Here is a 27,417-nt window from a genome sequence, read left to right as displayed (position 1 = left end):
TTAAGCAGCTCCTTGTCCCTATGGACCAGGTCATGGGGACTAAAACACAGAACTTCCTGTGAATATTGAATGGCTTGGAAAGAAAAAGACCTGCCAAGTCATCTGACTGAAAACGCTTTATTTTGTTGCTTGCGTTAACAGAAAGGACATTTTGCATTACCGTAAGTGGATTAGGTTTGTTAGGCTGAAAGATGAGATTGAGAAACAATAAAAGGAGGTTCAGTTCAGAATTGTTCCATGAGAGGTTGTAGATCTGTTTTCACAAAGCCTTGTATTTAGTCTCTTTTGTCTCTCTTATTCTCCTCTAAATCTTTTCTGTGTGCATTAAAGTGCATTATAAATCTTGTAGGTTCAAGCTGATCAAATGGCTTTACTAAGCAGGATAAGGTTTTGCTGCTGAACGTTTTTTTTTTTTTGCTAGTAATCACAGTTAATCACAACGTGCTCATTGTAATAGCTCGTGTTACTGTCATTCTTTTCAGGGATCAGCTGTCTGATCCTTTTCTTTGTTGTGTTTAATAAGAAGGTTGAGACTAGAGTCTATTATAGTTTTGTCTGCTTATTTCTGATCTGATACTATGATGTCAGATTTTGGGGGTAAATCTTGTTGGATGAAGGTTATTTGAGGTTGAAAGTTTTGAGGTGCTGTTTTGGAAAACTCAGAATTGCATATTTTCCAATCTACCTTCAAAATCCATCGTCATTAAAGCAGTTTCTCATGTTTCATAACTGTTTACCCTGGCCAGTATATTGCTAAGAGCTCCGTGTCATTTCATGTACCATCAGGCTTATGATCACTGTCAATCAGTTTTCTATATGTGGGGTGTTAGCGCTGCTAACCCCAGGCTTAATGCAGCTGTAGTCTGTTGTAGGGCTGCACGATATATCGCATGAGATTGTCATGCGCATTTCGTCAGTAAAGCCGGTTCCCTGATTACCGCTAAATCGCCATCACCTGCTTTCAAATGGAGCGGCATTTAATAGACAGAACCGTAGATCACTGAAAAGCCACGCAATATCGCGTTCATATCGCAGATGAATCGCCTTCGATAATGAACGCGATATTGCGTGGCTTTTCAGTGATCTACGGCTCCGTCTATTAAATGCCGCTCCATTTGAAAGCAGGTGATGGCGATTTAGCGGTAATCAGGGAACCGGCTTTACTGACGAAATGCGCGTGACAATCTCATGCGATATATGCGAATCTCATGTGATTTCTTGTTAACTGCCTGTTCAAAAACAACATTGATTTATATGAAGAACATTGCTGAAGGCCACTGCAACTAGCATCACCATATTCTCTATTAAGAGAGTCTGGTTAAAGAGTTGCTAGCACACATTAAACTAGAAGATGTGAGGTGGAGTGCTAATAAACTAACAAACCTTTACTGTATGGAGAAAGACCATTTTATATGCAATTCCGGGCAGTCAGCAGACTCTTCAAAGATTAACCCCTTTTGCACTTGAGTAAACTTTCCTGGTCTTATTGTGAATGATTTATCAGTTCATTATAGTCCAAAGAAAAAAATAGTTTGTCTTCGTGATCTTTAATCAAATGCAATATCAGATTTCCAGTGTGAACAGATCATGGTTTTGAACTGACCTGCATGCGCAAAAGAATGATACAAATGGGTTGCCAGGTTTTTAACACAAAATCTACTCAATTGCTTCTCAAAACTAGCCCAATTGTCTTCAGTAGGGTATCCCGGTAAAAATCGTTAAATATCACATTAGTACGGTTGCTTCAACCCATGGAATTGCAAAACAAACCGCGGCAGTGGACAGTGAAAAAGTAACCCAATTCTGAGGGAAAATCGCGGACTTGGCAACACACACAGCGCGTTGTCATACGGAAGTAAACATGGAGGGCATTAAAGTCAGTGATTACACATTTATTTATAGTGTGATCTGCCATATAAGTCAGCAAAATATTTTTTTTAATGATACGAACCCTGTGTCATGTTTTGCTTGTATTATGGAGCAATCTCTGTAATACTTACGAGTACTGACACATCACTGTCCTTCTACTGACTACCTTTCACAACTGTCTTGATGATGGTAGGTATGTAAAATCTTTGAATAGACTCCCATGAGTGCAGAATCTCAAGTGACGTAAAAATCACTGCGGTTGCATTATAAAACATCTGACTTGTATCAGAATTAGTACCACATATGGAAGTGGCACAGATCAGAATTGAAAAGATCAGATTCCTTGTGGTTTGTACTGTTCACACTGTCATGGGGAAAACGGATATGAGTAAAAAACAAAACAAAACAAAACAAAAAAACACTTATAACTGCAGTGTGAACATAGACTTAGGCTGTCTGGACTATTGAATAATGTTAACCAAAAGCCAAATGTATCTTATTTATGAGTTGCTTTAGCAAACTGTAATTTGGTCTGGATAAATTCCTGAATCTATACTTTTACTTTTTTTTTTTTTTTTTTTTATATTTTGTTTTAAATTGACATTTTTAGGAGTACATTAACTTTGGCCTCAAAGCTAACAGACATTGAAGATACAAAACTCCAATTTGGTGTCATGGTGTCTTTAATGTCGGCAGGCCCTGTTTGTTGTGGTAGAAATGTATTTCATGTTCACATTTGTTTTGTGAGTTTGTGGTGGATGGGGGTTTTCCTAATTAGTTTAGTTCCTTAGTGCCGTATAAATGAGAAACATGCTTCCGTTTTATTCCATTTTACTAGTGCCAACTTTAAAATGAAACAATCTTCTTCTGTAGATCACTCTGGCTTGAAGAATAAACACAGGCCTGGTAAAATTTGAGATATTTCCTTCGACATAAAAATCTAATAGATGGTTATATATGTATGATAAAGATCCTGACTGTGATTCTGTTTTAGATCTTTTACTTTGGTCCCATCTTCCGCCTTCATTTTGCATCTATCAATTATTAACAGACTCTGAGAGCCCTCTACTCTTCTCCAGACATATAACTGTGTGCATTTTTCTATGTGTCTGGCCTGAATATGTCTGGGTCTGGAATAAATGCTTAGTGTGTAGGAGAAAATTGGCTTTATTCTGTTTTGATGTTGCAGTTACCCAATAGAAAAGAAATACTGCTGAGAAATAATGTCAAATAGAGAACGCACTTGGACACACCACAAAGACTGTTATCGGTGTTAAAGTGGACTGTAATGCATTTAATCCAGCCCTCAAGCAGATCTGCCTTATTCCAGTAAGCTGCTCTTTGTGACAAATCTCTACCTGTGCACACCTGAGGCCAGCTCAGCTGAAGATAGAAACGAACCAATGTCAAACACCAGCTTACATAATACAATGTGTTGGAGGACTTTTTGCATAACCTCCCCATCAGTAAGTGCAAGCAGATTCAGAACGGAGCCATAGTCAGACACAACAATGACCGTGTCTAATTGATTTTAGTGTCGCTCCGTCACATGTTGTAAACACATTATGTTGGCTCTCTAGCCGACTAGGATATATCAGAAAAGTGGTTAGAAGTTGTCTCTTGCCCCAATAAACACACATATACACTGAAAACAAATCAGGTGTAAACAATTCACACTCAGAAATTACAAATAAGTTTCACAATTAATTAAAAAGAAACAGAACAGCAAGTAACACATTGAATTAAACATGAAGTTTAGCATAAAGACTGAAATAGTATTTTTTTTGTAAAACCACACTCCAGTAATCTTTGTATTTTTGATTTTAAAAGATATTTAAGATATTTTTTACAGTGTAATCTAGTGTGTAAGTTTGGACTGCAACAGACACAAACAATGTCCTCTTGATCTTGCTGGCATTGGTGGTGGAAATGTGATTAAAGGCAATAGTTTATCTGCTGAGACCTGAGGTCCATTTAAAATCACATTTAGACATCACATCACATTCTGCTGTGTTTGATCTGAAGTGACTCGCCTTGTTTCCTTGGTTCTAGTTACCCATAATTCTCATCTGAATGTCTTTTGGAGTCAGAATGATGTTTGCTGGTGTGTGTATATATGTGTGGGTGGTAGAGCTGCACGATTAATCATATCGCAATCGCAATCGCGATGTCAAGCTTGTGCGATTATATGACGCAAAATGCTGCGATTTTATGAAATAAAATAATAATAAGTTAATAAATAAATAAAAAAATACATGTGTGGACACAACAACCCATTATCTGAGAGCTGTTTGCCCATTTTATACACCACTAATAAAAAGAAGACCAGTCAGTTTCAGTTTAGGCAGTGGCATGTGTGGCGCGCATGGTCATGACTTTTCCGGTGTGCAGCGCAGAGAACGGGTAAAGATGGAAGCGCAGCAAACGGTCACTGAACTGGTGGCAAGAAAAAACGCTACCTCTGTTATATGGCGATATTTTGGCTATAAGATTATAAACCCAGATTAGTAGTGGTTGAAGAGGAAAGAGGATTTAATTCGGTATCACTCGCAGCGCTGTTATCGGTGCGCAAATGACGCACATACATACAAGGCTCGCGCGCACAGAGAGAGAGAGAAGCGCGTTATAGCTCGCGAACTCCAAATTGATTTCTCTTTCGCGTCCTCAGTGCACTTGGATGGTCACATACACGCATTATGTCAGTCAAAATACCCCTCTCAGCAAGTATTCATGTAAACACATTCAGTTATGTCTTAACTGAACGAGGTGAGAATTCGGATGTATATCTGTCCGATGTGTGCGTGCATGTCTTACTCTTAAAGTGACAGCAACCTATAAATACCTGCTGTTGTCTGTCATGTAAATCAAACAACAAAACACAGCTTTAACAAAGATTAATCTATATTAAATGTATACAATGAACAGTGTCATTTTACATTTAATTATTACATTTCTGTGCATGAAAATTAATACTACAGTTAGACCTTATACTTTATTTGTAACTTTATGTAGTATTTATCTATGCTTGTTGTAATTGGTGTACAGTATTTGTTCTTTTTACAGTCTGTTCACTTGCCTTTAATAATGTATTATTTAGGCTAGCAGTTTATGCTATGGTATCAGAATAGTTTAAGTGGGCTAAGTAATAAATGCAAAGTTAAGTTACCCCCATCCAATTTTTTTTTTTTTTTTTTGTGCTGATCTGAAAAATGATCCGATCTGTGACGTCATAACCATGATGTGATCCGAACCGTGAGTTTTGTGATCCGTTGAACCACTACAGATTAGTAAAGAAACAAATATCTTAAATGGGATTATAACAAGTTTGCAGTAATGCAAAGATGTTATTTAATTTCATAAAAATATTTTAATTTGAAAACGCTGTGCATTTGTTTGCTGTTGTTGCTAGTTTGAGTTGAGAAATACACATTTCAGCATTATCAGTAATCTGTGTGTGTATTTTCATTGAGAACCAAGCAAGATGACTCATGATACTATTTGTTTATTATATCGCTATCGCAAATCGCAATCGCAATATTGACCTCAATAATCGCAATATGACATTTTCCCCAAATCGTGCAGCCCTAGTGGGTGGGTTTGCATGTGTTTTGAGATGCAGGTATCCTCACTGTCATTTCAAGGACTGTTTTAGAGTCTTATTTGCTCTAGTTGAGTGAGTTTTGTGTGGGAAGGAGCCAGTTGACAGATGGTCTAAAGTGTTGCCATAGTAACCCCATCTATGACATCATCTGACCCCAGGCTTCAGTGATTACCCTTTTTTCCCCTCTAGATGTGTGCTATATGTTTATGCAGATTTATGCAGTTGTTTATTTAGTACAGTAGCTGATCCCTGACAAGGTCTTTCAGTAAAGAGTTCAAAGCCTTGAACCAAAACAGCCAGCTCTGAAATGACTCACAACATTGCATTTTTTATTTTTTTAAGTAAGGAAATGTTTAAAAATGTATAAAAAGAGAAAAGTATTAGACTGTGTACTCACAGGAAGCATTGCAGTTGATGTTAAGAAATAACAGAACATCATAACACTATACACATTGAAGTTAAAGGGATAGTTCACCCAAAAATGAAAATTTTATATTTATTTAATGTCTAGCACTCATTGAAGTATAAGCGTGAGACATCATTGCCGTTGTCAGAGCGTGATCAGACCTCACTAAACGAGCGCTGAACGCAGTTGGAAATAGTGGTGTATTAGAGGTAAAAAATGATATAAATACTGTTCGGTTTCTCGCACAAACCGATCGTTTCGTGTCTTAGGACATCAATGTGTCGTCATGAGCCGCAGGGTTTAATTTGGATTTGTCTAAGCAAGTTTTATTTACTCTTATAAAAGAAGTTCCCATTGACCCACATTATACGGTTGACAGACCGCAACGGTTGGAGTTAAAAATCATCATTTGTGTTCTACTGAAGAAACAAAGTCACCTACATCTTGGATGAGCTGGGGGTAAGCAGATAAACATCAAATTTTCATTTCTGGGTGAACTATCCCTTTAAGTCATTAAATTTAAGCATAAAATATCAATATTTTAACATTCTACAATATTCAGACATAGACTGCCATTCAAATGTCTTGGTCGGTAAGTTTTTTTTGTTTTTGAAAAACAGCAATATTGTAAATTACAGAAATATATATTTTTACATTTTAAAATGACTTTTTTTATTCCTGTGATGACAAAGCTGAATTTTCAGCAGCCATTAAACCAGTCCTCAGTTTCACATTCAAAAATCATCTACATGTTGTGTTGCATAATATTTTAGTGGAAACACTTTTTTCATGATGAATGCCATTTCACTTCTGAACATGAATGCCATTTCACTTCTGAACAAGAAAGATCTGGAATCTGTGTATTTTGACAGTTGAAAACCTGAAATGTAGCGGCCTCACTAGTGGTGTTGTTGGGTACTAAAGAGGCTTTGGCAGGATGTGTTGTGGATGACCTGGTTTGGTAGAATGAAGAGGATTATAAAGCCTGGCAATCTCTCTCTCTCTCTCTGTCCATTCGTTTGTGTCGTGTGACTGCTAGTATAATCTCTCATCACAGAATGTGGGTCAGTGTGTGAATAAAGGTCACTGTATTCACCCCCTTTTTTTATCCCTTGCTTTCACGCACACTTCCCGTTATATTGTCATAAACTCGTAAACCAAAAACTTGATCCGCAGATACTCAAATATGGATTGGTGCTATGATGGACCAAAATATGATGTTGTGTATGAATTACTGTTTTATCTATATACTTAATAAATTATCTTTTAGAATTGTACTTGTGTGAAACTATGAATGTTTTGTGAATAAAACTGGATTAGCATAAACTGAAGTTAGACATTATAGACTAGGGGCTCCATTCATCTGGCTATAGGTTTTGGCTTTTAGCCCAGAACCTCTCTCTCACTCTTGAATGTAATTGTTTTGGTTTGCTTTGAGCCTTTGACATAATTTTCTGAAAAAGAAATCAATATGGAGGAGTGACAAGTATACACTTTTACAGTTCCATATTTAATAAATACTTTTACTTTTTTAACCAGTCATGAAACTGTATTTCTCAACTTATTTATTAAAAAAAATTAAATTAGATTGAGTAGATATTTAAGGTTGTGTTAGGTAATTTAATTTAAACCATACATTTGTTGCCGTTCCTAAAAAAAGAAAAAGCAGCCAACTGCAAGTAACAATAAGGCACTTAATAAAGGTAATATTGTTCCCTGCTTCTCAGTCTGCACTCTGCAGAGCAGACGTATGAATTATGAACTTCAGTCTCCAAACATGCTTTGAAACATCCAGTGTGATTTCTGCAGTATCATCACATGCCGTCTATTACGCACACACGCGCACATAAGCTCCAGCACCAGGAGGACAGTGTACATTGTTTTATGAGCTTCAGTTCTGCTCATCCCTTTAAACAGATCCTGTATCCTCACCCTGATTTAACTGTGCTGTCACGTGCCTTGAAACTTTCCAGCCAGATCACTTAATGATGATTAAAAAACTGTAGACGTGGTTTATTCCATTCAGAAGTTTCAAAAAAACCCTGCCACCTATTTTAATGCCCTAAGTGTTGTAAAACAGGAAGTGGGTTTTGATGTACATTCAAATGTGTTTCATGCCTATTTTGTATAAGATTTAAAGGAGGGGTTATAATATAGGAAATAAAACACTGTAAGAAAAAAAAAGAAAAGAGAAGGTACTGGAATTTTTTTTTTGCCAGGACATTATCCGTTAAGTTTACAGACATTTCCTTTAACCATAAAACAGAAACCCAATGCACTGTGTAATTCCAAATACGAGTAAGAAAGTGAAGGAAAATTCCTTCATTTTAACACTGGGCCCTATTTTTACAGACTTTTCTTAGAGTTGGTTACTAAGATGCTGACTACAAAAAAATAAATAAATAAAAAAAAATAAAAATAAAAATTTCATAGACAATACTTATATACAGTGCCCTCCATAAGTATTGGGGCAGTAAAGACAAAATTGGTCTGTTTGCTGTGGAGTCAAGAAATCTGTAAATATGAAATATGATAAAAAGATGAATATGAGATATGTTCAGACATTAAAAGCAGGGAATGTGTCATCCATTATGTTCATTGTTTCTGCATTCTGAGTCTTGTTTGGTGATGACACACACAAGCCAGGATGAAGATGAGGGAGGTGACTTTGAGAGAAAACCAAGCAAATTGGATGCTAAAAGAAAAGAGGAACTCTATTAGAGATATGGCTCAAACATTGGGCATAACCACATCAGCAGTTTGGAATGTTCTGAAAAAGAAAGAAACCACCAGTGACTTCAGCAACCAACAATGACAGACAAATCATAAAAGCTGTAAAAAAGGACCCTGAAATAAGTGTCAGTAAAATAACTAACAACCTCCAGAAAGCTGAGGTGATGGTCTCACAATCTACTGTTCGCAGGAGACAGCAGAATTACAGAGGCTACACAGCAAAGTGCAAACCTCTGATCAGCATGATAAATAGAAATGTCAGATTAGAGTTTGCAAAAAAGCACAGAGATGAGCCAGTTGAGTTATGGAACAAAGTTTTATGGAGAGATGAGACAAAGAATAATCAAAGTGATGCAAAAACAAAAGTGTGGAGGACGAAAAGGAACTGCTGTTGATTCTAAGCATACAACCTCATCTGGAAAGCATGGTGGAGGTAGTGTCATGGCATGGACATGAATGGCTGCTTCTGGAACAAGCTTACTCATCTTTATTGATGACTTAATGTATGATGGCAGCAGCAGAATGAATTTGGAAGTGTACAAAACCATATTGGCTACCAATGTTCAAGAAAATGCCACCAGACTCTTGATATTGCAACAGGACAGTGACCCATAACACACTGCCAGCTCAAACATGGAGTTTATCAGGGGAATGAAATGGAAAGTCTTAGATTGGCCAAGTCAATCTCCAGATTTAAATCCTATTGCACAAGCAGTTCATCCGCTGAAGAGGAGACTAAAGACAGAAACTCCCCAAAACCTGCAACCATTGGAAATGGCTGCATTAAAGGCTTGGAAAAGCATTTCAAAAGATGAAACCAAGAGTTTGGTCATGTCCATGGGTCGCAGACTCACTGCTGTGATTGCATGCAAGGGATTTGAAGCTAAATACGAGCTTTTAAACTTGTACATTTGCTTTAATTTAAATTGTCCCAAGATAGAGGGATGAAATTGTAAAAGTTCTGTTGGTCTTAGTTGGTAAAACATTTATATGTTGAAACAGCTGATTATAAAACGGTACTTTCTGTATTTTTGTCTCATATTCATCTTTAATCATATTTCCAGATTTCTGGACTCCACAGCAAGGAGAGCAATTTTGTCTTTACTGTCCCAATACTTATGGAGGGCACTGTATATATGTCACACCACAGGACAAAAGGATCTAAGTTAGTGTGTTAATAGATATTTTGGGTTAAGTAAGGACAGGTGTAGCTGATTACCAATTTTCACTAAAGATTTGTTCTTCTCTGTTTGTCCCTCTCTCTTTAGGTGTCTCTTTCATGTTCATCCATGACTCTGCTGTTTGCTGATGGAACAGAAGGTCCTCAGTAAGTCCTCCATGGTTTCCAGACTGCCTAAATTTGGTGCCCGTCCTGTCAATGGTACCAGCTCACCCCTTCCCAATGGTACCCAGACTACGCTCACCCAAGAGAGCAAAAATCCTCCTGCTAGGCCAAATGGAGTGGTCAGAGCCTCCTCCTTTTCCATGAAATGGAGGAAGGACAGTGGTGGGTTAGTGGACCCTTCAAACCCAGTCGAGGGCGGTATACCAGAGGAGAAGAAAGAAGTTCGCTCCCAACATTCTCCAGGAAATAGGGAGTTAAAAAGCCCTTCTACTTCTGCAACTAAAGTGCGCAGGTCTGCCTCCTCATTGTCCACTGGAAGCCCCAAACCTGTAGCCAAATCCCCTAAATCCATCCCGAGTCCTAAACCAAAGCCCCAAAACACTCAGATCACGACGACTTCCAAAAGTCAGGACATATCCCAAAAAGGCTCAAGCTCCAAGCCAACTCAAAATGGAACGTCATCTCTGGGGCCTTCAACAGGCCAAGCAGCCTTTTTGGGGCTACAGCGACCAAGGGCGAACTCTAGCTCTACTCGAAGCACCTCTAAAGACAGCTTGTCCCAGTCCAACGACAGCCTCTCACGACAGTCGGTCGTGCCTGACTACATGGTGCGTTCTCAGAGCTTCACCCACTTTAAGCAACTGCCCTCACCAACATCTTCACCCATGACCCGGTCCTTTTCTTTCAACAAGGCTGTGGAGCTAGCCAAACCGCTAGCTAATACACAGTTGCGTCCTCCGCGAACACTTGGACTCAAATCTCCCCTGACCCTCAGCAAGGGCCGGCTAGTGCTTGGTTTGGGGGGCCTGGGGTTTGGAAAGGGGTCAACAGATAGATTACCTGCTGGGACTCCACCTTCAGAGAGCTTAACGCCTCCTAATTCCATAAAAAGGCCACTTCTGCTTAATTCAGTGCTGACAAAGCACTCGTTACAGGCCTACAGGCTAAATCGACCAACTGCTGCCAAACCACAGTGCCCTCTAGTGGTTGGGAGGAGCCCTGTGGAGAGTGACGGTATAACCCCACCTCTCACTCCAGAGCTGCCCCACTGTGCCACAAAGAGTGTGAGTGTCTGACTCTATAATTTTTTATTAACATGCATCATTTAATATTTTTGATTACAGTCTTGGTATTTCTTTTTGGATGGTTCAAGAAATGGTTCCCTTATGACTTTTCCTTTTGTGAAACAGTTCAAGAGACGATTAGCAATGTTTCTAATTTCTTTTCTAATATTTCAATCTTTAAATTTGTAAACAAATTTAGCCTTTCTGTATTAAATACTTAACCTGTATTTATTTATTTATTTATTTTTCAAAATTTTGTTAGTGTTATTTAATTTTGGCACCAACTATATGCATTATAAATGCATTATATATGCATATATATAATATTATACAGCAATATTTAAAACATTTATATAATAGTTATTATAGTTATTAATGCTGTCATCTTTATAATGCGTTTAGTTTTTATTATCTAGTGATTTATTAGTTATTGAGTTTCAAACTTCAATCTTATTATTTTGTAGTCAGTTAATGTTCCTGTTCCAATTGTAATGATATTTGCATAACTATTAGTAGTTTTACTGGAGCAAAAAGGGTTTTATTGCATATTGGTGCCACAGGCTTTCGAAACATGGCTGAATTTTCCTATTTTGTGTCTGTAAAAAAAGACATCAGCTTCCATAGATTCCCCAGAGGAGCCTGTGACAGAGCCGGGGTCGGATGGGAACCTCCGTTACACTGGGGATGGAACAGAGGACATGTCTCTCTCCTCTGCATCTTCTCTTGAGAGAAATGACACCAGTGAGGAGTTCCTAGATGACTTTGATAACCTAGGGGACCAATCGCAGAATGGCATCCTGCATAACAAAAATCCTTTGGCCATACCCACCCAGATGCGCATGCAGAGCTTCTTGAATGAGACCATGGACTGGACTGGGATTGGGCTGGCAGGTAAAGCTGAATGTTATGCCTGGAATTCTTGCATTTATGTGACAAACAATACAGGGCTGATAATTTTGTCCTAGTTGTGGCAAGCCTGCACTTCATGCTATTGTATCATGTCTGCTCTCAGTTGGCAAGGCAGATTTAAGGGGTGGTGTGCTCCGTGGGCCGCCGCTCATGTCCCCTGATGTGGATCGTCATGCGACCTCCTCTCTGGAGCTCTCTCCCTCTAACAGCTCTGGAGGAACGTACATGTGGGATGAGGAGGGCATGGAGCCACTGGGACAAAATACTCACATACACCGTTGCAGCAGTTATGAGTCAGACCTCAACAGTATAGTGAGTACTCACATATCCTCCCAAAATGAGTTTGTGCTCCCCTTAGAGTGCATGTCGAAGTCTTGGATTTATTTGTCAAATATGCATCAACATAGCAAAGAGCAGTGATATAAAAATAAATAATATAACGAATTAGTATATAAAGAATAAGTACAGTTGTTAGTATTTTTTTTGTTACTCATAATGATGATTATAATTTATAAATTTTTGTTTCTGATAATACATTTATTTTTGTTGTTGCTTATAATAATAAAAATAAAATTAATTTTAATTATTGCTGATAATTTGTTGTTTCTATTATTATTATTATTATTATTATTATTATTATTATAAAATAATATTTTATACCATGTTTTTGGGCCTTTTATTTATTAGACATACATGGATTGCATTTTTGTGATTTGGATCTACAATTTTTGCATTGCTAGCCCAAAAATTTAACCACACCCATTCTCGCAACTGTAATGCCTTTGTATTAAGGGGGTTGTTGATTATGATTTCACTTTTTTAACTTTAGCTAGTGTGTAATGTTGCTATTAGAACATAAACAACATCTGCAAAGATGCTCAAAGTTCAATGCAAATGGAGATATTTTCTTTTAAAGAATTCGCTGTTTAAGGACTACAACAAAAGGCTGGTAGGGACTACAATGAGCTTCTTTCCGGGGTTAGTGGTCCTCTTTGTTGTCCAGTTTGAACAATGTAAGGCTGAAAACTGTTACTGCCAATCATCATTTTGGCTGCGTGAGATTGTCCAACTTTGTTGTTGTTGAGCGACCGAATCGCAAGCTGTTAAAGCTCCGCCCCATTTTGGAAAGCAGGCCAGGAGCAGTAGCTCATTTGCATTTAAAGGGACACACAAAATAGCATGTTTTTGCTCACACCAAGGCAAATTTGACAAGCTATATTGTGTGTGATTGTGTGTGACAGGATCTCTCTGTCCCTATCCTGCTAATTATCTCCTTGCTAATTAGGGATTAGCCTGTGTGTCTCTTACTCGTGACTCTGCAGGAGTCTGACTCCGGGTCCCGCTGTTCTGAACAGAGTTCCTGTTCTATCTTAGCTGTTTTTCAAAGCCCATGATTGAGTGGGAATGCGGAACGGTGCCGCTTAACATTCCAGCTTTTGATCCCATTGAAGCAGGCTGTGACATCGTTCTTAATTTTCTTATTTTTTTGTGTTCTGATTCACTCTGTCAGATTGGCTCTGTGGAATACAGAACGAGTTAGTCTGGATTTAAAACAGTAATCAGATGTAAAATACCAGCCTTTCCCTGTATTATATACACAAATGCACCCCCACACACAGACATGCTGACTTGACTGTGACTTCAGACATTATGTAATAGCAGCATGTATACATTTGAGCACGACTGAGTCATTGTTCATCGTACTTGAGTGGGTTGTTCTGATGTAGTTATATGGAGAGGAGGAGGAGTTCAGTTCAGTGACTGTGCTTCAGGTTGAGCTGGGCTTTGAGTGACATCTGGTGGTCTACTGTAGGTACTGAATATTTTGCCTGTCTTTGCAATGCTTGCTACAAGCAGCATCATAGTTATTGCTCATACTTAGGGTGAAGGATTTTATCAAACCCCTTATCCGAAATATTCTAGTTCAGTTATTTCCCCGGATCTTAATGGAAGTGTTTTTGCTAAACCCAGTTTTATCCTGTTACATGTAAATCATTGGCTTACCTCCCACATGCACAGTAATTGAATGATTAACTCCGACTCCTGACGGCCATGAATCTCCTCTAGATCCCTGTATTGTTTCTATCTTTAGTTTAAGACTCCTGTGCTCTCAAGGATAATGAAATAGAGGCTGGGCTTTATTTAAATATCATCTGATCTTACCTTCAGTGAGTGATGTAACGCCAACCTTTATTTGAAGCTTGAAATGTATAGACACGAGGTCAAACAAGATTTTGCAAAACTGTAATTACAAAAAAAAAAAAATGTTTAAATTCAATTTAATGCTCTGTGTTGTTATCATTAAGGGTTAGTATACCCAAAAATGAAAGTTGACCCAAAAATGTCATCATTTACTCACCTTCATGTCCTTCTAAACACATAAGACTTTCGTTCATCACAAATATATCTTATATTGGTTGTACTTTATTTTACACTGTGTGCACTTACATGTAATTACAGTGTATTTACCTAAGAAAGTTCCCAGTTGTATAAGGTAACTACATTAATGTTAATGTTACATTTAGGGGTAGGTTCAGGCTGAGTACTTATTTTTTAACCAGTTAAAAATAATTATAATGAGTACATAGTATATACATGTGGAACAGGACTGTAAAAAAAAAAGTGCTGCTTATACTTTTAATGAAAACTAAGAGATTTCTGTCCCTCCATTGACAGTCCACGCAGCTACCAATTTAACACTTCAAAAAGTTCATAAAGAGATTGTTAAACCAATCCATATGAATTGAGCAGATTAGTCTAAATTTTCTGAAAAGACACAATTGCTTTACATGATGAGCTGATTGAATTTAGGCTTTTATTCACTTAAACATTGATCAGCGGACATAAACAGAAGTTCAACCGAACCTGCTTGCTGCACAATATCAAACTTCATTGGTTATTGCTGAATCTCTGAAACGTCAAAAGTAGTAGTTGCATAGACTTTCAATGGAGGGACGGATATCTCTCAGATTTCATTAAAAATATCTTAATTTGTGTTCCAAAGATGAATGAAAGTATTACAGGTTTGGAACGACATGAGGGCAATGAGGACAGTACATTTTGGCATTTTTAAAACGCGTACTGTACTTAAGACCACAAGGGGGCAGTATGGATTCAAGAGACAAAAGAAATGTCTTCAATATATCCCCTTCACTCTTTCCTTACATTGTATACTTGTGTGTTTAATCCCTCGGATGACTTCTGCAATTCCCTGTTAGGCTCGTTTAAGAGTTGTTTATTTGTTCTAAATATAGTCTGTCTTGCAGGAGGCATTTACAGGCCAATTCATTAGCTGTTAAATGATCTAGGTGCATAAGCCTTTGTTTTCAACACAGTAAGTGATTCTGAGACATGCTTTTATCTGCTGCTGTTTCAGTATTAATTAGCTGTGCGTTATAGAGCATTGTTTATGCTTTATCATTTGCTGACATTACTAAGACTGTAAACAGGATTTGTATAATTTTTTATAAATATTTAAACTCTCTAAACAGTTCTCAATTTATTAAGCTAACTGGTTTATTGACTCTTTCTTATTTTGCTTAATCTCTTTGAGACCTACAATTCCTAATGGCATTCGAGAGCCTTTTCACACGTACACAACCACACACAGTCTCAGAGCGCTTGGCAGAGCTCTGTGTGACACTAGTATGTGAAATTGAATCTAAAGCACATATTCAGGGTGACTGGAACACAAACTGAAAGATGAAAAGCTGGTTACTATATGATGATAACATACTTGCTAAATAAAAGTGTTTACTTTTTTCCAAAAAATAGTGTATATGTGTATATGTGTACATGTCTGACAAATGGAGCAGCATTTAATAGCCAGAGCCGTAGATCACTGAAAAGCCACGCAATATCGTGTTCATTATCGCAGATGAATCGCCTTCGATTGAAGGCGATTCTATTAAATCTACGGCTCTGGCTATTAAATGCTGCTCCATTTGAAAGCAGGTGATGCTGATTTAGCGGTAATCAGGGAACCGGCTTTACTGACGAAATGCGCGTGACAATAGCATGCGATATATTGCCCAGCCCTACACAGCACCCCATATTGACAGAAAAACATATCACATGATCATAAGTATTCAGATCCTTTCCTCCGTATTTAGTAGAAGCACCCTTCTGATCTAATACAGCCATGAGTCTTTTTGGGAAAGATGCAACAAGTTTTAAACACCTGATTTGGGGATCTTCTGCCATTCCTCCTTGCAGATCCTCTCCAGTTCTGTCAGGTTGGATGGTAAACATTGGTGGACAGCCATTTTTAGGTCTCTCCAGAGATGCTCAATTGGGTTTAAGTCAGGGCTCTGGCTGGGCCTTTCAAGAACAGTCACGGAGTTGTTGTGAAGCCACTCCTTCGTTATTTTAGCTGTGTGCTTAGGGTCATTGTCTTGTTGGAAGGTAAAACTTCGGCCCAGTCTGAGGTCCTGAGCACTCTGGAGAAGGTTTTCATCCATGATATCCCTGTACTTGGCCGCATTCATCTTTCCCTCGATTGCAACCAGTCGTCCTGTCCCTGCAGCTGAAAAACACCCCCACAGCATGATGCTGCCACCACCATGCTTCACTGTTGGGACTGTATTGGACAGGTGATGAGCAGTGCCTGGTTTTCTCCACACATACTGCTTAGAATTAAGGCCAAAAAGTTCTATCTTGATCTCATCAGACCAGAGAATCTTATTTCTCACCATCTTGGAGTCCTTGAGGTGTTTTTTTTTAGCAAACTCCATGTGGGCTTTCATGTGTCTTGCACTGAGGAGAGGCTTCCGTCGGGCCACTCTGCCATAAAGCCCCGATTGGTGGAGGGCTGCAGTGATGGTTGACTTTCTGCAACTTTCTCCCATCTCCCGACTGCATCTCTGGAGCTCAGCCACTGTGATCTTTGGGTTCTTCTTTACCTCTCTCACCAAGGCTCTTCTCCCCCGATAGCTCAGTTTGGCCGGACGGCCAGCTCTAGGAAGGGTTCTGGTCGTCCCAAACATCTTCCATTTAAGGATTATGGAGGCCACTGTGCTCTTAGGAACCTTAAGTGCAGCAGAATTTTTTTTGTAATCTTGGCCAGATCTGTGCCTTGCCACAATTCTGTCTCTGAGCTCTTCAGGCAGTTCCTTTGACCTCATGATTCTCATTTGCTCTGACATGCACTGTGAGCTGTAAGGTCTTATATAGACAGGTGTGTGGCTTTCCTAATCAAGTCCAATCAGTATAATCAAACACAGCTGGACTCACATGAAGGTGTAGAACCATCTCAAGGATGATCAGAAGAAATGGACAGCACCTGAGTTAAATATATGAGTGTCACAGCAAAGGGTCTGAATACTTAGGATATGTGATATTTCAGTTTTTCTTTTTTAATAAATCTGCAAAAATGTCCACAATTGTGTGTTTTTCTGTCAATAATGGGGTGCTGTGTGCACATTAATGAGGGAAAAAAAATGAACTTAAATGATTTTAGCAAATGGCTGCAATATAACAAAGAGTGAAACATTTAAGGGGTCTGAATACTTTCCGTACCCACTGTGTGTGTGTGTGTGTGTGTGTATGTGTATATATATATATATATATATATATATATATATATATATATATATATATATATATATATATATATATATATATATATATATATATATATATATATATATATATATATATATATATATATATATATATATATATACATTCACTAAAGTTTACTAATACTTTTAGAATTACAGAATCAAAATATTTGAACTCAATGCATATTGGCCTCTTTTCTAATTCACCATTGCAAGTTTGGCTCTGTTCAAAGTATATCTGTAGGTGTCTGAGTAATTTTGTCCTGGATGTAATGTGATTCAGGAATTCAAACACATTCCTTTTGATCCCACAAATATGATGTTTCACTCCTGAGCGCACCGCTCCGATTGTGTGAAATGTGATCAGGATTCTGGGCTTGTCCGATAGGACCTTTCTTAAATGTTATCTGAGGTCTTGTCTGTATCGGTCCGGCTCTGAAGGGACCTTTAATCCGATCTTCCCGGCTGATTCGCGCAGGCCTATGTGAAATGGGCTGCGTTATTCCAGCTCTTTCAGCGCAGGAGGAGAGTGCTGATGGGGCTTGGGCTGCGTGTCTAAGCTGCCGCCCGGCGCAGTGAAATGTCATTTCCTCTGAAGCAACCTGCCGTGACTAAGCCCCTTTATACATGGAGAGAGTTGGAGAGAGTCAGTGAGAGAGGAACCTGAGCGACTGTGTGTGTACTAGGTGAAGTGTATAAACTCTACCTGCTTTGAATAGACTTTGTATACACTTGTAAGACAAAGCTATGGTGTGTATGTGTAGTAATGTCCAGGAGAGGGGCCTGTCTCTGTTAAGTGCATATTTATGTGATGGATGGGATTGGAGAAATTTTGTTAGCTTCAATGGCTTGAAGAGATGTTTTTGTTCTGTGAATATATCAGTTGCATGATTGATAATGTTTTCTAAAGTATGCTGAGAGCATATTTGTACTGTGGTTCTTTCCCCAGCTCCCTGCTGTATATGAAACATTGAACATTATGCAGAAACGTTCATATTGTACTGTTATTTTTGCAAGAACATCCCCCATTTAGAAAAGCCAATGTATTTAACATAGCTTTAAGGGAGAGCTATTTAACATAGCTTTAAATGAAAATTCTGTCATCATTTACTCCAAACATCATTTCTTCCGTGGATCTAAAGCAATAAGGAAAATTAATGATGACATAAAAATACCCCCCCCTCCCAAAAAAAGCAGTACATTCAAGGTCTACCTGTAATAAACAGGCAGAAATGTAAGTTTTACTACACTAAAAAAATTATTTTTCGAAGAAAATACTATTTCAGTTTTTCTACTTCAGAATTTCATGTTTAATTCAATGTTACTTGCTCTTTCTTTGTAATTGTTTGTGAATTTTACCATTCTCTAGGCTCTAGTCTACACAGAGTGTTCACCTACTCAATTGCTTGCTCATGGCACAAAGCAACACAGCTATAAGTATTCCTAATATGTTGGACCTTTTATTGAAAGTAGCCTACTTTGACCTGTTGAGACATGCTGAATTTATTTAATAAAAAATTCAGTAGTATACACTATAAAAATGTCAACGCAATGTAACATACTTGCTCTGGCATTAGTTTTGAATGAAGAGATGTGCTTATTGTTGTCTTTTGTTGTCGTTGTAAAAGCAGAATGTGAAGGATAGTAGATAGGGTATTTGTCCCACCCGTCCTCCATTTTGATTTTATCCAAAGTTGAACATTATTCAACTCTCGGCGACTAATAAAAAAAGTCTCGTCCCGCTGCTGTCGTTTTAAAACAATTAAAAAAAGAATATGCTAGCCTTAGGAAAAAACGCTTTTGTGGACAAGTGATATTTTAGAATTTTTTATTATGAAAGTTGAAAAAGTGGATTTAAATATGACATAATGGTTAATCGCTGGGCTGGCAACCCAAAGGGCACAGGTTTGAACCAAAGTGGGGCATGAACCGTTTAACTGAAGTGTTTCAGAGATTCATTACCAGAATTGTGCCCTTGAATGAGACACTTAAACCCGTATTGGTTTATAGTAAATGTCCCTGCAATTAATGCAACGTTAAGCATTTGTTGAAAAGAGTTGTTTTTAAGATGTCCTTCTTCCAGAAGAGTAAGTTTAATTTATGTAAGTTTATCATTCTCCATGTACACAAGTGATTAAATGACCATAGACAAATGCCAGTAATATGCAGTATTAAGTAGTATGCTTTGGAAATGATGATTGATAAATTAAATAAGTGAAATATCCCTTCAATTGGTTCTATTGCTGTAAGACTCACCCATGCTCCCAAATTTTGTTCTCAACCTTGAAATCAATTCAGCCCCCCTAACCTTCTTGAGTCACATCAGAGTAATTTCTTTGCTTGGAACAAATCAAGGCTAAGCCGTAAGGCCTTGTTTTCTGGTATTTCTTGCCAATATTTTAACACGCACATAGAAATGTGGAGAATATTTTTCTTCAAAGAGCTTATTTTCTTTTGAACTTTTCTTGCCAGACTCAATGTTCAGAATCGCTTTAAAATGCATTAAAAAGCACCCCAATAGCTGATAACTGCCCCTTGTGCGCCTGCCACACAGCTTGAAACGCCCTCTTTCATTTTCTGTCCGAGGACAAATTGAGGTGTCTCGATTTTCACCTTGGCATTCTTTTGCATTTTCAAATAATCAGGTGGCCGTTCTTCATGTTACTCGAAAAAAAAAAAACTAAAAAAAAAAAAAAAAAAGAGTTTTCTGTTCATGTTGCTTCCTGTGACTGTGTATCCCCTCAACTTTATGTGGTCGTCCTTACATAAACAGTGTGAATGAATTACCACAAAAAATGTAATGTAGTTTTCCATCTCTCTTTCTCTCTATTGGTCTTTTCTCATGCACAGGACGTTCTGAACCACTTGGATAACACTGGCTCATGTGACCTGGAAGATGATGACCTAATGCTTGATGTTGATCTGCCAGAGGACGGGGCCTTACACAATGGTTAGCGGGCACACACACTCATAATGTAATTGAGCACTGTAGCATGACCAGCTATCATTCACTAAGCCAAAATTGCCTTCTATTTGATGTCTAAAGTGATTACAGAAATAAAAAAGAGTTTAATAGAATCACGTCTGCATTCACTGTTCTCAAAATTTGTAGATCTGGCTAATGAATGACCAAATAAATGAAAGTCTCTCTCATTGTTTTCAACCCCAAGGAATGAAATAACCAACATCTATTTACCTTTATAACCTCTGTAGTCATTTTGAATTGTATTTGTAATATGTGCCTTGGATTTCTCTTTGATCTATTAATTCATCTAATATTTGCATAGATAATGATAGCTGATCAGATGTAATCATTGTGATGATTGATCACAGCCAAGTGCAAGTGATAGTCACTACTTTGAATGTGAATTACTTTTATAAGAATGAGTTTTCTGCAGCTCATTGTTTTTTTTTTTTATCAATTCAAATTGATGAAGGGATTCTTGAGGGTTGAATAATATTGTATTTTAATTATTTGTTTTGTAGTATGTAAATTGTTATAGTGATCTGACAACAGGACTTATTTTTCAGCAGCTTGTATTTCTTTTTCTTTTTTAAGACAGTGAGGAAAGGGTTTTTTCTGAATTATTTATTACACAACTGCTAGCTGTTGTTTGGAGCTTTCTACATGTTTTTTTGTATGTTTGTTAGATGAATTATCAGTTAAAGCTTTAGTAAATATGGTTACTTTCCCCCCAACAAATCCTTAGGTTAAAATAACCTATACTAAAAGGTTAATATAACAATTTCATATAAATGTTCAAGTATTTTAAGTGTTTCTCCATTTTTATTCACCTTTTGTGCAATTGGTTTAATAGTGCCGTGCTGTGACATGAATTTTTAAATGTATAAATATTTCATGTAGTCTCTCAATTAATTTGAGGTCATAAAATGCATGTATAACAATTATCAAAACTAGAAAATGTTAAAAATGTCTAAAATAGTTTTTCACTGAAGGACATTGCTGTCACTGCTTGACTAGTCATTTCAACTGCCAAACAGAGTCAAAATAAAGAATTTATTACATTTGCTAAATAGTTATTAGTGCAACATATTTTTAAATGCTGAATGCTTTAATTCATCAAGGATATGGGCATTAAATTGTTCACAAGTGACACTAAAGACATTTATAAAGTTACAAAAGATTAAGAAATAATTTAATATTAAAAAATATAAAGCAGCACAACTGTTTACAGCATTGGTAATAATAAATGTTTCTTGAGCACCAAATCAGCAAATTAGAATAATTCCTGTAATATCATGTGACACTAAAGACTGAAGTAATGACTGCTGAAAATTCAGCTTTGCCATCACAAAAATACATTACATTTTCAAATATTTTGAAACAGAAAATAGTTATTTTAAATTGTAATAATATTACTGTTGAGCTTTTTTTTATTTTAATTTTTTAAATTTTTATAGTGTATATAACTTTAAATACTTGTATATTACATAGCCTATCATGAATTAGCTAGCTATTATTAGCTATTGAAGACAACCCCTGCCAAAAATACTGAATGAATGTTATCTCAATCATCCGAGTAACTCTCAGATAAACTTAGTTTTGGAAGAGAACGTACTTTTGTTGAGCTCACTTCCTGTTTTCTTCAGTCTCAGAGTGTGATTTAAGTGTGTTAGTGAAGTCACAGGGTGGTTACGGGTTCTGCAGATTCCAGTCTTGTGTACGTAGACAAATTCCACACTAGAAGAGGTGGCAAACAAAAGACTTCATACATACACTTTACAAATGACAATTTAATTGCATCCTCTGTGTACAGGAATGACATGCAGAAGCCCTTCCTGTACAGCACCATTTTGTCAGCTGTTTGTCTCATGTTAAAAAGATATTTCTTTTGAGTATCTGTGTGTTTTTACTTGTTTTTGTGTGTGTGTGTTTTGTCAGGTTTACATTCAGTATTTTGACCTCCGCCATCAGCAGGAATCAGTCAGTTTTACGCCGCTGTGAATGTGTGTGGTATGTGTGTGTGTTGTATTTATAGCCTCGGGCATCATGCCCTGCAGTCATGTGAGTGGGGTTACAGATCCAGAGGAGGGAATAGATGACTTCAGGCCCCCTCCCCCTTTCTCTGCCCTCCCCGTCGGTCTGTCTCTTCCCTCCTTCATTCCTTCCATGGTTGATCTGTCCGCTTGGCAGGCAGGAAGGCCTGCTGTTTTGACGCTGGTTCCCTTGACCAGATCCCTCTGGCCGAGTGCTGTGTCGACCCAGCTGACAGCAGTTCCTCTTCTCTTCAGAAAGCCCCGTGGCTCCGGGAATTACAGTTGTGTGTCTCTGTGTGCGTCTGGTTCTGGTCAAAGCTCCAGGGAGTTCCCAGAACTCACAAACTCATATACACAACCTAGTTCCAACAGGGCGGAAAAGTTATTGGATTTGCAGATGCTCGGGTGGTCAGTGAGAAAGTCTTAGGAAGTTTGACAAAAGTTTTCTACATATTCTAGTTTTCTACAGTATTACACTGACAACTTTTGGATTTTTTTAACCTTGGGATTTTTGTCCAACTCTATTTCAACCTTTTTTTTCTTCTTTTGGACGTGTCAGTCAAAACAGACTCTCTGTGCTCTTAGTTCTAAGGTTATTTGTATTCGTGTGAGTGAGTTTTGGACTTTTTTGAGTCTGTTTTTGAGGCTCTGGCAGTGAACCGGACAGCAAGGACAAGAGGAATGTAGCAGGTCTGTTTTGGAGCTTAGTTTACTGTCTGCCCTGCTTGCTGTCTTACTCTGTGCTGTGTGAGATGTGTATAGAAAGATTGACTTGTGTGTGTGTGTGTGTGTGTGTGTGTGTGTGTGTGAGAGACAGAGAGATTTCATATGCCTCGGAGTGTTTTAGTGTGAGTTTGCCCTGATATCTCGCCTCAGGCGCTGTGAGTGCTGTGTATCGAAACTCTAAGACCTCTGCGTTTGAAAGGACCCTGCTCAACCTCCCAAAGAAAGGCGACCTTCTCTTTCCATGAAGTGTCTGTTTGTTTCTGAGCATGTCTAGGAGTGTTACCGAGTACTGAATGTGTAAAAGTGTGTTTTAAAAGTGAGTTGGGTTTGTTCAATGCGTTTGTTTGTTTGTCATTGACTGCTATTGACCCCTCTGCATGCAGATGGGATGGCCCACTTTGAGCGCTCTGACAGGGGGGGGCGGCCGACTCAATGGAGGAGGAGACAACAAAGATGGAGTGGAATGGATCATGCTCATAATGACAATAGGTGAGTGCCTCAGAACACACATTTCCTAATTAAACGTAATATTCAACTACAAAATGTAGGGCAGGAGTTGATTGGATTATGCATAGTGGGTGTTACATACCAGAATGAAGAGCAGGTGTTTCACCTCAGTGGCTGTTATACAAATATATGCTCTATAAAGGTATTATTATTATCTATTATTATATAATTTTGTTATAAATTATATTTTAGCATAGCTGGAATAATTTATTCAGCATCAAGGAATAGAACTATAAATTTTAAAATACGGGGGTTTAATTTTTTTTGTTTTTTTGTTTCTGCCTTGAGGTCCATAATATAGTTTATTTTCGCCCAGAAAAATCATTATTCAGTTAATGTAATTCATTTAATTTTTTCATGATCATTTTTCACTTTCTCTCTGAGCCTTAGAATGAAATTATCTTTTTATTATTTTCAGTATTTTTTTGCTGCCATGCCTTTATATCTGTGTATACTGTGCTGCTTATTTTTGTTGAAATTCGAGAGGTTTTTTTTATCCTCCATAGAAAGCAACCTAATTACCACATTCAAGGTCCAGAAAAGTGGTAAAGTACTGTATATGTAATACTGAGTTGGCATTCTGATGTAGAACATGGAACCCTGCATGAAATTGTTGAATAAAGTTGTTATTTTTGTTTTGTTTTTGGTCACAAAAAGTATTCCCATCGCTTCATAACATTAAGGTTGAACCACTGTAGTCACATGGACTATTTTAACAATATCTTAACTACTGTTCTGGACCTGGAATGTGGTAATTATGTTGCTTTCTATGGGGATAAAAGAACCTAAACAAAAAAACGTGTGAACTTGCACCTCTACTTTTGTCATTTATAATGTGATATGACTTTAGTTTTATGTCATCATCTTTGATATTATTTTTAGTCACTGTCACTATGGTTACAGTTGATACTGTAGATCCCGTTGCACTTTCATACAGACAGTATTCAATACGTTACTGTAAGCGGTGGTGTGAACATCATATATCCACTCATATTCTCAAATCATTCTTAAAACTGGCCCTTGTAAAAATAAATAAATAAACAAATAAATGTCTATCGAGAGTGTTGTTCACTAAAAATTGAATTTAAATGATGTTATCAAGAACTTTTCAGTTAGAAAAAAACAAGGAAAAAAAGTTTCTAAAGTTATGCCAGTTGAATTTATACATGAGCACAAATCGAAAGGTCTAAATATTGATTAATGCCTAGTAACATTTTTATTTGATGTAGGGATCCTACTGTAATCCTGTAGCCCAGGAACCTCTGGTTATCTAAAGGAGCCCCTGAATATAGGTGGTCAAGTAGTCAGTGTACATTGGTTAATAGTATAATGGTAGTATAATAATATAATGGTAATATTGGTAGAAGCTGTTTTTTTTTTTTTTTGCATTCTTTTTGGACTGGGGAAAAAGTTTTGACTTAAAGGTGCCATCAGTTTTCATCACTTTCGATTTCAAAGATCAAGAGAAATATGATTTTTTTTTTTCTTTATATAACTGCTTTAATACTGATGTTGTGTTTCTTTCTATAAATTATATTAAATCTGAACTCTCTCTTTCTTTTAGGCTAGCCGGTTTTCATTACGATGCCTGTCGTACAGGCCATCGGCCTCTCCAACCCACAGTTCAGCACGACAGTCACACGGTGGTGCTAGATGAGCTCACTCTCAAACACGTGGCAGAAGACTGCTCATCTGTGAAATCACAGCTGCTCAAACTCAAGAGTCTGCTGCAGGTACCACACACACACACACACACACACACACACACACACACACACACACACACACACACACACACACACACACACACACACACACACACACACACACACACACAGCTGGATGAGTCAAATTTGCACTTACATATGCAAACTGTTAGCCTCTGAGTAGCTTTTAGTATGTGTGTAGGTGTAAAACAAAGAAAAAGGGATGAGTTGTAAACATGAGAGACGTATCCTCTGAATAAATTTATAAAATAAATCATTTTTATGTAGATGGATGATGGTGAGATTACTCCAGAGGGTTTGGATTCCAGCGAAGATGACAGCAGAGCCAAGCAGGTCCGTTACTTACCATAAACACCCACCTGAATAGAGCTGTTCAACTTGCAATCCTAAAACCTGAAAAAGAAAATTAGCATTTTCAAGTCATGGGGCTCCCTCAGGAATTTCTAATGTGTTTTTAGAAAAGTGTTTTTCAAATGCTAAATGCTTATTCTGGAAGAGACTTTTGTGGTTTGTTCTACTGCATAAATAATACAGTCATGTCTTAAAATATGTTGTTTGAAGCCGTTGTTAAGCAAGTTGTTACATAAAGACTAAAATTTCAAGGTACATGAGAATCCTCATATAGCAGCTTGTGTTTTTAAAACGCACAACAGTTTAAAAAAATCACATTTAAGCTGTTATGTAGTAGAATGAAACATTAATATATTTCAAGGAATGTTTACCACAGAACTTATTATTATACTCATAAACTCCACACTGCTATTCTAAAAAGCCATTAGTAATTCCTAAGGGAACATGTGGTGAATTAATCTTCTGCTTTGGTCTACAAATTGACGTCAACAGCTCTATGCCCCCTTTTTCCATTTCATACACATGTATTATTTATGCGTAGACAATATAGTTTCATTTTATTTGTGTATAAATTTAATATTTGTTTTGTATTTGTGTGCGTCAGATGGAGGAACTGATGAAGGAGGTGGCACATCTCAGGGAAGAGCTGAAAAATAAAGATAAAATCATCACACGGCTCACTCATCAGCAGCATCAAGAATCTGTGAGCCATCAACATTCCTGACACCTTCACACTCACGCTCATTTTGAACATTTTGTATTGATTGAATATACATAATACATGAGTGGCCAATCAGAGCCTGCAGCGTCTGCTGGAAGATGCTGTACTAAAGCCATTCTAACTCCATGTCTGCGTGAATGAGATGAAATCAGAACAGGATGTTCTCAGAACAAACCCACATCTCATACTGTTCATTAACTTTACTACTCCAAGCAACAACAAAAAAAAACAAACACACAGATAATGCTGCATCAACACATGCACTTTAACCTTTAATCCCAATTACTATCACCTTTGCTGAGCAATTATATCATAGCGCAATTATATAGCACTAATAAACTCACTCACCTCTTTTGCATTACACTGTTTGCAAAACAAAGATGAAAGCAAATGAGATTTCTTTACATTAGAACAAGAGTATGTTATTAGTGGTGCTTAAGGCAAGCTTCAGTATTACTTATTGGTTAGGGAATTCAGTAAACTCTTCCTCACTTCTTATGCTACTGGCATGAATGATACCTCGAATTGTGAGGGTTGTTGAAAAGAGGTGCTGTTACTAGCAACGTGATTTTTCACATAGTGAGCAATAAAACAGTCAATCAATCTTGATAATCAAAATATCATACAGCCTTGAGGGTGGACTCTTTTTTTCAGAGTTTTAAATGTTTTTAAAGGTGCCCTTGAATGAAAAATTGAATTTATCTAGGCATAGTTAAATAACAAGAGTTCAGTACATGGAAATGACATACAGTGAGTCTCAAACTCCATTGTTTCCTCCTCCTTATATAAATCTCATTTGTTTAAAAGACCTCCGAAGAACAGGCGAATCTCAACATAACACCGACTCTTACGTAACAGTCGGGGTATGCGCCCCCAATATTTGCATATGCCAGCCCACG

General features: G+C 37.5%; 1 protein-coding gene across 6 annotated transcripts in view; it reads left to right on the top strand.

Annotated features, from left to right (window-relative positions):
• Positions 1 to 27,417, top strand: part of ccser2a (coiled-coil serine-rich protein 2a) — a 48,823-nt gene that overhangs the window by 5,185 nt on the left and 16,221 nt on the right. For 5 of the 6 annotated variants that reach the window (XM_048191330.1, XM_048191334.1, XM_048191336.1 and 2 more), the window contains exons 2-9: positions 9,878 to 11,018; positions 11,627 to 11,909; positions 12,031 to 12,239; positions 20,339 to 20,438; positions 23,596 to 23,701; positions 25,284 to 25,452; positions 25,714 to 25,779; positions 26,402 to 26,500. In XM_048191330.1, the coding sequence (XP_048047287.1) occupies positions 9,918 to 11,018; positions 11,627 to 11,909; positions 12,031 to 12,239; positions 20,339 to 20,438; positions 23,596 to 23,701; positions 25,284 to 25,452; positions 25,714 to 25,779; positions 26,402 to 26,500 (2,133 nt within the window). In that variant the 5' untranslated portion in view covers positions 9,878 to 9,917. Of the gene's footprint in view, positions 1 to 9,673; positions 9,775 to 9,877; positions 11,019 to 11,626; positions 11,910 to 12,030; positions 12,240 to 20,338; positions 20,439 to 23,595; positions 23,702 to 25,283; positions 25,453 to 25,713; positions 25,780 to 26,401; positions 26,501 to 27,417 lie in introns of all 6 variants that reach the window. The other variant, XM_048191331.1, reaches the window with a different exon arrangement.

The sequence above is a fragment of the Megalobrama amblycephala genome, linkage group LG5 (assembly GCF_018812025.1).
Source record: "Megalobrama amblycephala isolate DHTTF-2021 linkage group LG5, ASM1881202v1, whole genome shotgun sequence".
NCBI lineage: Eukaryota > Metazoa > Chordata > Actinopteri > Cypriniformes > Xenocyprididae > Megalobrama > Megalobrama amblycephala.
The sequence above is the reverse complement of the archived record's forward strand: the minus strand, read 5'-3'. Positions and strand labels throughout refer to the sequence as shown.